The following is a 13,492-nucleotide window of genomic DNA, read 5'->3' on the forward strand; positions in this document are numbered from 1 at the left end:
AAACATGTCTATGAATTCTTTGTCAATTGATATCAGGCTGTTAGTGTTGCTTTCATCTCTGCCATTTCTTTATCACATTTAATTTTATCACACGATTGAGAGACTGCTTTTTCTTTAGTCCCAGGCTTAAGCACACATATAAACCTTTTATCATAACACGTTTTAGCGCTTTGCAGAGCACTATCATTTTCAATTTTCATAATATGAGAAATGAGTTTTTTTTTTTTTTCTATACCACCATTTCACTGCTTCAACAACACTTAAAGCCATTGGCTGTGAGACTGAAATGACACTAGCAGAAAAATCACTTTTTTTTTTTTTTCCCTAACAATAACAATATCTTCGTTAAATTTTGCAATGAATTCTCAGTGCTGAAATAGTTCTCACAATATTTTCTACTTTATTTTGAAAAATTTTATAATTAAAAATACGTGCTTAGGACCAATATCTAAGAATGTGTAGCCATTTTTATGAAACATATTGAACATATATACACGTGTGCATAAAAGCATCTGTAACAGAAGAAGTAAGAACAGCAAAATCAAGAATATTCACTTTAGTGACGTCCTCAATCAAATACTACTAGAGCACAAACAAAAAATGAAAAAGTTCAACAAGTTCAGTTTTAAAATAACATGTTTTATCAGTTCATATGAAATAACATGGGCTACTAATATTAAAGTTACTTAATAAAACAATGTTGCATAAAACAAAAATGAACTCGAAAACTGAATATCAAAAGCACTGAGCTTCTTTTCACAGGATACCTAGAAATCTCTCTCTCTTATTCTCAGGAGGTACATCAACTAACAGATTTGAGACAAATTAAATATTACTAAACAAAGACATTTAACTAAATATTAACAGTTTTTTTTTTTTTTTTTTTTTTTTTTTTGCCAAATCCAAGTAGGTCTAGTTTTACTAGAGCTGTTAATAAGCTAAAAAGTTACAACAAAAACATATATACAAAGATACAAATGTCACAGAAATTCACAAAAATACATAAAAATAAATATATATAAATTTATAATATAAAATAATAAAATATTTATAAATTAGGTACTGAATTGTAAAAATATTCATTATTCATATTAATCTATATAAAACTTAAGAATGCAATATGACAAATACATATAAAATTTTAAGTTTTCGAATATCATTTCATATTTTTAAAAAAAATAATTTAAAATTTGTATCACAAAAGATTAAAAGATTTACCATTAGCCGTATCATTATCAATTGCAGTTGATTTTAAACTCGCAGAACTTAAGACAGAATTTATTTTAGGTTGCTTTAAATCTGCTACCACCTTGTCTGTCTTAGTTTTGGATTTTGTGGCAACTTTTTTTGGTTCTGCTTTCAGTTTTTTCAGTACAACCGGTTTAGGCTCTTCCTTGGATGTACTTTTCTTAGTCTTTTGTCTAGCAGTTCGACTAGCACGAATGTTTTCTTTTTCTGTGGCTACGATTTTCTCAATTTGCTTGATTTCCTTTGCTTTAACCTCCTAAAGAAAAATTTGATAATAATAATAGTAGTTAGTCAAATATTTAAAATAAAAATATAAAGTTTGTGGTTGAAAAAGGAATTTTGATATACATTCACAGTTACAAAACATCAAAAACAATGTTGATGAAGAAAACATTCTGAATAAAATATATTTATAAAAGTTACTTCCCTTCTTACTTACAAGATCAAATGACTTTGTATACTATAAGTCTGGATATGCATATTAAAAGATAAAAACCCTCACATATGATTAAATTTTAAGATTTGATATATTGTTGATCTTCTATAAAACTTTTGGTAACATAAATATGGTCAAGTCAAAAATATAGTAATCTACATTATGTTGTGAGAAATGAATAGGAATTAACAGCTGAAGAATGTCACCCATCCACCAGGTTATAACTCACATTTGGTGACCAGACAAAAGCCCACTGGACGAAAGCGCACGTGACAAAAGCCCACAAAAAAGACCCCACTGGGATAATTGCCCACGCGACTAATACCCACACTGATGAAAGCGCACATTGATAAAAGCCCACACAGATAAAAACCCACATTGATAAAAGCACACACAGATAAAAACCCACATTGATAAAAGCTCACACTGACAAAAACCCACACCGATATATATGCTACGTTAAAATTAATATTTTTTCCTTTTTTTCTTCAGCTTCACAAAGCAGATTTATGAATAAAGATAAAATAAAAAATGAATAAAATTAATAACAAATAATTGAACAATAAATTTAAGTAGAGGAACTTATTTTATTTTGGGCTCCGAATGAATTAAAATCCTATATGTATATAGAACAGAGAGTCAATCAAAATAATATAATTAAAAACCTATACATGTATGTGTAATTATATATTTTTTATATTTATATTTACGCGACAAATGGAAGCGCCCTCGTTTAAGTCCGACAAAGGGAGGTGAAAGGGAATACTGGCCACACTGCTTCTTTTAATTTTACAAAATTAAAAGGAGTATAAAATGTATGTAAATTTTCATCATATACAGAGAATAATTTAACACTGCAGAAAATTTTGCATATAATGAATTTAATATGGAGAATTAAAGCCGAACTTTAATTTCAATGAAAAAAATAAAAGTACTGCATTCTCTTATGATTAAGAAAACATTTGTGTGCGCTATCACAAATACTGTTTTAATGGTGAGTTAAAAGCACGGTTTCAAATAATCTCGTTAAATTTTGACAACTTGGATTTTACATAAATTAATTTCATTCCCATTTGAAATTTCGTTTTTAATCATAATAATTATTACTCATAAAATTTTTCAGGAAGTCAATAGCTATTTTGGATTTCCTGAAAATGCGTGCTGTTTTTAAGTGAGCATTCGTCTTGTGGGCTTTTGTCATGCAGTTTTCTAACTGGCCGCTGGCTATTCAGGCAGGAAACCATTGCATTCATTTTCTTTTGCCCCAGCTGTGTGAAAAAGCAGTTAAAGAGAAGAGAGCCTTGCTTAATTGCTTTATCGAACCTGGGGTGCCAAAGAATGGCCTCAGAAGGGAAGGGGTGGCAGAAGAGAAATTAAAGGTTGATCAGAAATAAATTAAAGAGGAATTTATAAGTTTCTTTGTTAGTTACTAGAAAATAGCAATATCTGAAATTCCGCTCGCAACTGAAGTTAACCTCTTTCTTGCATTTCCTTACACTACTTCTTGAATAACTTTTTATCTAAGGATTTAGTTAGAATTTCAATTATTTTAAAAATTTCAATAACTGGAAAACGAAAGGAATTAACTATTTCTTAACCATTTTTAAAGGGATAACTCACTGTTTTTTCAGTAAAACTGCAGAGTGGAAAAATATGCTAGTTCCTGAATCGATAATGTCTCTAACAACTTTTCGATGAACTAATTAAACATGTCTGTTATATCGAAGCAAAGCCATTGCTTAAAAGTAAAACTGCTGAACTATTTCTAAAAAAAATTAAATTATTACATATATTAAAATTTACGTATAATATTTTTCATTTTAACTTTCATATGGTTGAAAACGCAACCATATGAAAGTTAAAATATGAAACCATATAAAAGTTAAACTATTCGAATAATTTTAATAACGAAGGTTTCTGAACTCAAGAATAAGAAGATTTAAGAACCATGAGCCCAGCTTTGTAAGAAAAGCAATCTTGCACATTAAAAATAATTTTTATTTTAATAAAAAATATTAGGTTACTCGATTAACTGTAAACGCTTAAACAAGAGTTCATTTTAATTTACCGTAATTATTTATATACAGACTTTCAATAAAGGAAATTTAAACAGCAATTCGAAACTGAATTTCACTGGAACACTTCTTTTGTGGGTTTTATGCTGTTATTACATGTTGAACATTATTTTGCCTAGATTAAGAAAAAGAAACGCATAACATGTAAAATTTATTATTTAGAAAAACTATCAAATTAAGGTCATTTTCTTCACCTCGAAATGCATTATTTTCCCCTATACAAATTTCATATTCTGACAACACAGAAATAGTAGCCACATAACTTGTAGGAGATATTTCTTATAAATCTCGTGTGTTGGCGATCAAGTAGAAAAAATGCTTAATTATGGAACTACGTTTTAAATAATAATTTTTCCCTTATTAAATGAGTTCAAAAGTTTCTAATATTTTGTTTTCTAGCATGAAATGTTTCACCAGTTTTTAAGATTCTTTCCTAAGAATAATTCATTTAGCAGAAGTTAGTAAGAAAAAGTAAGGTATACCTCAAATTTGATCTCTTAGGTTTATTAAGGTATGGCTACCAAATAAACATTTTTGAATTCAACATCAAATTTTAAACATAATTTTTTTTTAAATTTGTGTCTTAACTTTTATTTTCAAAAAACATGCACATAATCCGAACTTTTATGTAACAAAAGTTAGTATAAGAGAAGTGGGACAAATTAAATTATCTGTACATTCAGTCACTATTAAAAACTAATTCTGTCTAGAGTATGGGTCCTCAATCAGGAGGGATAGCCCTAAGGGGAATTTCACGGTGTCAGAGAGTAATTTAGTCAAACTTTTCTTTATGTATTTAGATTTAGTTTATGAATATAAAAAGCACTTATATTTAAAATTTCGGTATTTAACAACATGTTTTATACTTGTTTAATTTACAGTAAAAATAATCCATATTTAAACAAATGCATATGTACTTTTCAAGTTTTAGGAAGGAAAGGTTGAATGATTATTTAGCAATGGTGAAGGGCACATGAGAGAAGAACTGTTGAGAATCATTGGTCTAGACTGAACCAAGTTAAATTAAATCTATACTTTTATACTTCACAGATCTTTAGTTCTTACTGTAGAGTCATTAATTTTTTTTTTTTTTTTTAAATGCGGGAGACATGAAAAATAAGCAATGCCCTCTTCGAGAATAGAGCCTGGATCTCTCGAATACGATCCGATTGTACTAACCGTTACACCACGAAGGCATTCTGGAAGGAGGGAGAAAATACCTTATATACTCCCCCTTTTAAAGACTGGGTATTAGGAGACCTAGTCGTCAAATCTTGGTGGAGAAGAATCATCATGCACCACCTTTTTTTTAGTTCAGGCGTCATCCTGGAGACGTGAAAAATGAGCACTCTAACTTGAACCTCTCCAATACGCACCATGTGTGCTAACCATTACACCAACCATTGTCTTCATGGAAGACTTTCTAAGAGAAACTGGCTCGCATACAAATTACACATGGGGGAAAACTACGGAAACGCCCAAGCAGCCAGCCCGTCTGCGGGATTCGAAACTCGGACTGAACTACCAGTGTTCCTCGGCGGACTCTGTTGACCAGTGAGAAGTCACTAGCAATCTTACAGAAGGTCATTGACAATTTACATGATCCCGTGAACGATTAGATCTTACAACTTGTTTGTTAGCTCCATTCTTCAAACTAACATTCAAGCATAAAATTAAATAAAAATTTACATTTTACCTGGGTTAGTTTCATAAAAAAATTTCTATTGATTTCAAAAGAGAAAAAAAAAATTGAACATTTGTTGAGATAAGCAGTATGCATAACAACTTACATATATTACATTCTAAACGTGAAAACACATTTTTGATTGGTAGAACGTATCTCATCTAAGACTTAATCATTTATTTTCGATTCGCAAAACTTTCTAAACATTGTTCCTTTGAAAATAAATGTGAGAAAAAGTTCAAATATCGGAAAAAATAAATAATTAGTTAAATGAATAAAAATTAATAAAAAATGGAATAAAAGCTGTACATTAAGAAAGCATCAGTCATCCAATTCTCAAGCTTTTCATGTAGGCACAAAGCTCACCAGCGGCCAAGCGGTAAAAACGCTGAACACCGATAGCTCGGTCCGGGATTCAAATTCCGATGGAAAGGCTGAATGCAAGGGCACTTTCGTGATTTTGCCCTTGCGTAGCATGTATACGAGCGAGTTTCCTTTAAAACGTCCTCCACGAAGGCATGCCTTTCCTTGACTTAGTGCCATTTATGTCAGTCCTCTTTTCATGCCGAAATAGTCTCGTTTATCCGCTGTCGTTCGCACTTATTCTGTTATTATAGTTGGAGGTGACTGTACTTAAATTTGTAGATATGTTGACTTCTAACAGTTGTTCCATTCTCCCCTCCAAATAAATAAATACATAAAATGAAAATTAAAAACACTATTTCAAGTTGCTGTAGTTGAAAGATTAAAAGGTTACATTTGGAATTCATTTTATGACAGGTTGTCAGATGACAGTTTTAATTTATTAAGAAATCTAAAAGAAAATATGTCTAGAAAATCACCAAATTATAATTGTTACATTCAGAACAGCTTTCAGTGAGAAATATGTTTAAACTTTGATAAGCTCAGTCTAAAGTAAGGAATAAAATATCTCTTAGCCAAGTTTTCATTATGCTTAACTGTTTTAATATTCTTAAACTACTAATCTTAAACTAAAAAGGAACTAAACGAAAAACTAAAAAAGAATAAAATAAAGTTAAAATTAAGCATTTTTAATAAAATAAAGTGTTTTTAATTAAAAAGTTAATAATTTTAATAATGAAATATAATTATATTTAATCTCAGCCATATTACCTTAAACAGCATGAGAAAAACTCCACAATGACATTTTTCATTTTCACATACGCATACCAAAGTTAAATAAGTAAATAAATAATACAATGCAATTTCAGATTTATCATCGAAACGTTACAGCTAATAACTTAATCAGACAGTTGAAAGTTTGCTTTCAACCTAATAAATTAAACAAATAAAGTAGTGATAAAATATACAAACAGCCATATTTGAGACATTAAAATTCAGATCTGAATACTCCATTTACTATAATTAAAATTATAAATACACAGTTTAGTAATAAAAAAGCATAAGTCGCTTTTGATTATGTGCACTCTTATCAGTGTGGGCATATAACTATGTGGGCTTTTATCAGTGTGGGTATTTGTCGCATGAGCAATTATCATAATGGGCTTTTGTCGTGTGCGCTTTCGTCCAGTGGGCTTTTGTCTGGAAACCCTCACATTTAGTATTTACAAACAGATTGCTTATCATTACATTTCAACTTGACCTATTCAAGTAAAACATCCTATACATCTATGCATAAAATTATATCAGTATTTTCAAATATATAAGCTATTTGCAGAAACCTACATATAAATATGTCAACTAATTACAATAACCTCACTGCTTTCATTTAAAATGATGAAAACAATGATTCACAATATTCTCCAGGTAAACAAAAATGTCATTAGATAAAACTTTGCTCAAGTCTTAAGATCCTTACTTTTTACTTCACTAGCGAATAAAAGCTTTCATATTTTAAAATTTTTTTTCTTCTTCTGATAATAATGACAAATAATCTCTATTTTAACAAAGAGATTTTTAGACACAATAAATGCTAGAAACTTATTGTATTAACAGGATAAAAACATTTTAGTTACTTCTTTTTGATGCACCATTTCACCAGTGAGGAGATCTTCATCAGCAGTAATCTGCAACGTCTGAAGTGAAACCCTTCGTCTTTGATTTCTAATCTATAAAACAAATTAAACATATCAATTTATTCTCGTTAACTACAAATAAGCAATAAGAGACAAATACAGCCAAAAATTCAGCATTAGTTTAAAGTTGGTTTAAAGAAAAAGTACAAATTTCAAGAAAGCTAGGCTTCAGAGGCCCTTTTATTGAAGAATCAAAAATATTCGAAAATGAAATAGGGGATCTCAGTGTGGTTTTTAGACATTTTAGCCCACTTTTAACTGGAACAGTCACACAGAAGAATTTAACAGAAGGAAAAAAAAAAAAGCAATAATGATGTTGCATGCAATCTACTGCTTTCAGTTAGTTATTTCTTCTTAGACAGACCAACTAAAATGCTGTTTTTAAATTTGAACAAACAATAAAATGATGGAAAAAACAAATTAAAACAACTAATTTTAGTTCACAAACTGAAAAGTAAATAATTACATAAAAGTTATAGATTGTATACTATATCATTACGAAACACCAGCTGAATTCTGGGAAGAAACATTTTTTAATCAAATAGGCTCTTTTTGCATTCCATCATTTACATTTAAAAATTGTCAATCAACCAATATTATTTTTCAATATTAAATACTAATCCCAATATCAAAAGTCTTACCACTCATTTGGAAGTTCAAAAGAATGTATTAAAATGAACTAATTTTTTACTAAATTTACAACTTTCTCTTCCCTAAATCCTTATCCTCAAACGGAATCTAAATTTTGCAAATTTCAGTAACTAAGAAAGAAAAAAATTGTCAGTTTAATTATTCCTAGTGTTAATTTCAACAAATTATTCAGTTATATCTCAACTGAAAAGAAGAGAATATACTTTGATTATCTGTACCCCCACCAAAAACTCATGAAAAAGTATAAAAGTATTCATGAGGTAAACACAGTATGTCACTATAAAGTATACATATGGCAACCAGACATGCACAGAGTCATTTCTGTTTTGGCCAGAGTAGCCAAGTAATGCATAGACTCCAACCTTCAGCAAACCTTGTCAGTAGTCAACGCGCGAACGACATTTTTACAACTTTGAAAATGTGCGCGTAGCGTATGTTGTAATTAACCATTCATTAATTTTAAATTAATAATTAATTGTAATCAATTTTATTACATTTAAAATCCATATACATATAAAACTGAATAATTAAAAATATACCTTGTAAATTATATGCACATTTAATTAGAAATTTTCTTTTAACTCCTCAAGCATTCACTAATAAAAAGTACTTCAAATCACTACTAATCATAGAAAAAATCAGAAGCTATAAATCATATCTTTATTCTGGATATGATTTCTACAGGGAAATAAAATTTAAATAACCAAGAATGATACATATAAGTATTAAACAAAATACGCATAATTTATGAATGCAAAGATTTATATGTAGCATGCTTAGCAAGCTTAAGTTCTGATTTTGAGAATGTTTTTTTATAACACAGTTCTTCATTTGCCTGCATATTTATTTTTTTCAATCAAAACTGCTTCAAGAGTTTTAAGACCTAAATTTGGTCGAAATTCCGTCTGATTTTTTTTAACAATAGAAAAAATTCTTTCGCAAGCTGCATTTGAATGAGGTATTATTAAGACAGCAAGCATTACAGAAGGCAATACTTTGTATTTAATACACCCATTCATATTTTTTAATTTGGCAATTTCTCCCCATGCTATATCAATACGCAAATCTACAATTTCTTTCAAATCATCTACTTGATACATGGAAAATTCAATTTCTACTTGATTAAGACATTTTTCATCAATAATGGATGGAAAAGTATTCATCAAGTAAAGAACAGATGAAAATGAGACTTCAGTTCTCAAGTTGATGTCAGCAACTTCAGCATGTTTTAGAAATGGATCACTCAGTGGAAATTTATCAATTATATATGAACATGCAGTTACAAAAAAAGCTCGCACAGAATTGAAAAATGATTTCACTTCACTTTTATTCCACTTGGCATTTTTTAAATATAGTCTTGTTTCCGCACCAATCACTAAATTTTCATTTTCTTTTTGTTTACTATACTTCTGAAATGGAATAGACGTTAGAGTAACATCTTCATTTTCTTTAGAAATTACTGATGGTTTTACGAATCTAACAAATAAATTCATTAAAAGTTCAAAAAGTTCTCTTCTCAATTTATGTATATAAGGAGCTTGTTGTTGCAAATTAATATTTACTGTTATAAACAAAGGCAAAGTATTTTTCAAAAATAACAAGTACAATTTGGTGGTCGGTGACTGTAAAATTTTTTTAATGTTTTGCAATCTCTTTCCTTCATTCTCACTGTTATCTGGTTTATCTCCAAAAAAATTTATCACAGCATCCCACTGTTCCAAAATCCTTGTTATAGATTCTAAAAGAGACAACCATCTCGTACTGCAATATTTCAAAATTTTATGAGATTTTGCATTCTGTCCCAAAATTTGTTGAGCAACTTTGAAGCTATGCTTCCGTTTCGAACTTTCTCCAAGTAAAAATATATAGCTATTATCAACATTTCAATTTCTGAGCCAATTAATTTTTCAGTAGCTTTTTTTGCAGCTATATGCAAGAGGTGGCACGGACAACCTCGGGTGATTATACTTGGTTGATGCATTTTGATAAATGATGCTACACCTTTAAACTTTCCAATCATATTACTAGCATTATCTGAAGAAAATGATAAGCAATTTTTCCATTCTAAACCTTTGTTTTTAAAGTTTTCATTTATACAATTAAAAATACCTTCTCCTGTATTATTCGTGCATTCTAAAATAGAAATCAATGAAGTAATTATCACTCCCTTTTCTTTACTGTAGTATGTTATAACCAATGGGTACAGTTTGTTATCATTGTTATCATTACTTCCATCAGTACTTAGAGAAAATGATGTACTGCACACTGATTTTATAATATCAGCAACAGTATTTTCTGCAAGCGTTTTCACAATAGCAGCAGTTTTGGTATGACCGCAGCTAAATTTTTTTGCTATGGCAGAATCCGGAAACATTGCTTTGAAAAGCTCTTTGGAATGATCCGAAACAGAAAGCGATAGATTATGTTCAATTAAAAAACGAACAAAATAGCATTCGGCTTTTATAGGATCTGTTTCATCATCTTTTATTAAGAAATTTGTTATTTCTTTAGATTTTACGGTGCCAAGTTCTATATGCTTTTGAGAAAACACATGCCGTTTACAGTCATCTTTTCCGCCATGAGAAACTAAGAAGTCTTTGTTGCATACACTGCAGTGTGCGTGATTCACAGAAATTTCGGACGCTTTAATGCATGGAAATTCTGAAGAATATGAATCTTTAAACTTCTGCTTTGATAATTTTGGCTTCTTCGTTCGAGGCAGCATTATGATTAAAAATCTTTCACCTGATTCACAGTTCACAAGACACACGCTAAGCTCTCGCCGTAAACTACACAATGCAGCCGAATGCAGCCTAAACACGCATCAGCGAGGAACCTGGGAGACAGACAATTGGGTGGAACTATTGATAAGTCGTTAACGGTTGGAGTTACTGATCTACGATTGGCTAATTCTTCAAAACTAGGAACGCACTCAACACGTGATATATGATAACACGAGTATTCAGCCAATCATCGGATGAATTAGTTGGTTCCGTTTTGCGTACTGGTTCTCCTGCTCTTGTTTCTGTAAAATCCGTAGTTTTTTCCATACTTTTCGTAGCTCGTAGTTTTTCATGAATTTCCATAGAAACTACGGAGAATCCGTAGTAGTTGGAGTCTATGGTAATGCAACGCTCCATTTTTTCCCCTCTCAACGAAAACAGATTGGTAGGTACATTAGAAGAAAAATAGTAAACAAAAAATACAGAAGTATTGTAAAGTTTTCTGAAGCAGGTGTGAAAAATGTACGATGCCCTTTCCAGGACTTGACCTCTGGGCTTCTCGAATATGTGTGGAGTATGCTTCCAATTACATCTCAAAAGCATGCGGAAAGGAAGGAGAAAATACCTTACATACTCCACCTTTTAAAAGGCGACTGGAAATTAAGGGACCCAATCACCAAATCCTGGTGGAGACGAATTATTGTCCACCATCTTTTGGATCGGATGCCACTTGTAGAGTCATTAAGCTATTTTGAAACAGGAAAAGTGAAAATGTGCAATGCACTTGTCAGGACACGACTTGCCTGGACCTCTCGAATACGTGTTGAGTACGCTTCCAATTACCTCATAACGGCATGTAGAAAATACCTTATAATATTTCCAGAAAAAAGGTAAATGTTTAATTACTGATGCTTCTAGTTTTTTTTTTTTTTAAATTTTGATTGCACTTTTATGGAATTCTTAATGCATCATCATTTTGAAAATGACACTTGCCTTTGACAAATTAACTTTCTGAAAAATTTTGAATCTCACCAAGGGATATCCTGTTACAGAAAGGACCCCATTTCTCTGGAAAGTCAGCAGCGAGTTCATAAATACTGTTTAAAGTCGGCAATAAGATCGCGAATTTTTAGCAAGGTTACAGATAATCAAAAAGTAAGTTTACACGAAATTCAATTTTTATCTAAATATTCTATTTCTAAAGCTAATGATAGTGAAATATCACTTATGAAAAACATAAATATATATATGTACACAACATACATTGATGGAATTGTGAAACTTCAGATTTTACACCTCTGCAGTTCCAAATTTTTTAAAATCTAAACTGCTAATATATATATATATATATAACTACTAAAAACTACTTATTGTTGATTTTGCTTGGTTTTATACTTTTCTCAAAATTAGCAAAACTTGCATTTCATTGCACCATATGATATTCCTAAATATGGAACTTCATCATAAACTTCAAATTTGATTTTACTACATTTTCCTCATTATCTTTCAACAATATTTTAAAAACTTTATTATAAAGTCAGGAAATATTTTTCCTGGTATTCAGTTACACTTTCTTTTGATGTGAAATTATTTTATATTAATGCTTCAGTTGAAAAAAGTGCTGAAAGATTTTTGAAACCACACCTCGTGTACTCTATTTCAGTCTTAATGAAACTACAGAACTTACTAATACAGTCAAAAGTCGTTAATTCGGACACCCATAATCTGGAATGATCTATAATCCGGACCTCAAAGCTACAAACTTTCTGAGCATGCATCGCGTTGACGCATGCGCGTAAGACCTTTACGGCTGCGAATATGCGTGTGCGCAAAATTCGTTTACGAATGCGTGTTTAATGTATAACAGACGGTATAAGCTAAGCTAAAATTATCTAATTCAGTTAATGTTGCAGACTGCGTTGTTCCTTAATCTTCGAATTGGATTCAGCTTAACGTCAAATAGAATTTCTGATATATATTTACTAATATGTAAAGGATCTACAAAGCGAAAGTATGTTTCGAAGTCCATTAAACAAAAAGTGGAATTGCTGAAAAAAATGGATAAAGGCATATCCTTTGTTTATATAAACTTTAACATTTGTTTATCTAGACTGTTTATCTTTAACACTGCAGCGCGCGCAATGAATTGGAAGTTGATCAGTCAGCACTATCCTTATCTTCAGGACACATGTTTTTATTTTATTTGGCTTTTAATTCCTTACTAAATGTAGTATTTCATCTCGATGTACTCTGTCTTTGATATGATTTAAATCAAATTCCTGGTCATTATAATTCGCTTCCGATAGCGAAGAAAGTGACAGAGGTTATTGAAAACGAAAAAATTTCAATTGACAAATTAGTCGGTATTCTCAACACAGCAATTATAGGACTTGAACAACGGAACTTTGTAACTGAACAAGAAATTATGTCTGTTTATAGAATTAAAGAGAATGTATTATCACATAAAAAACGAAGCAACTTAAACAACTTACATTGAAAGACATGTTTAATAAAGTAAACAAAAAAATATTAAGTTTTTTTTTTTTTTTAAATTTTGATACCTTTTAGATCATAATTGTTCTTTATACCATAAATTACGGTTTCATATTTTTAATTTT

The 13,492-nt window shown here is 30.3% G+C and overlaps 1 protein-coding gene across 3 annotated transcripts in view; it reads right to left on the bottom strand.

Moving 5' to 3' along the window:
* Positions 1–13,492, bottom strand: part of LOC118182041 (uncharacterized) — a 35,136-nt gene that overhangs the window by 16,943 nt on the left and 4,701 nt on the right. For all 3 annotated transcript variants that reach the window (XM_035351309.2, XM_085823064.1, XM_085823063.1), the window contains exons 3-4: positions 7,441–7,533; positions 1,219–1,504 (exon numbers count right to left, since the gene is read on the bottom strand). In XM_035351309.2, the coding sequence (XP_035207200.1) occupies positions 1,219–1,504; positions 7,441–7,533 (379 nt within the window). The remainder of the gene's footprint in view (positions 1–1,218; positions 1,505–7,440; positions 7,534–13,492) is intronic.

Source organism: Stegodyphus dumicola, chromosome 8 (assembly GCF_044657685.1).
Source record: "Stegodyphus dumicola isolate Sdum_Otavi_A_Nest chromosome 8, ASM4465768v1".
NCBI lineage: Eukaryota > Metazoa > Arthropoda > Arachnida > Araneae > Eresidae > Stegodyphus > Stegodyphus dumicola.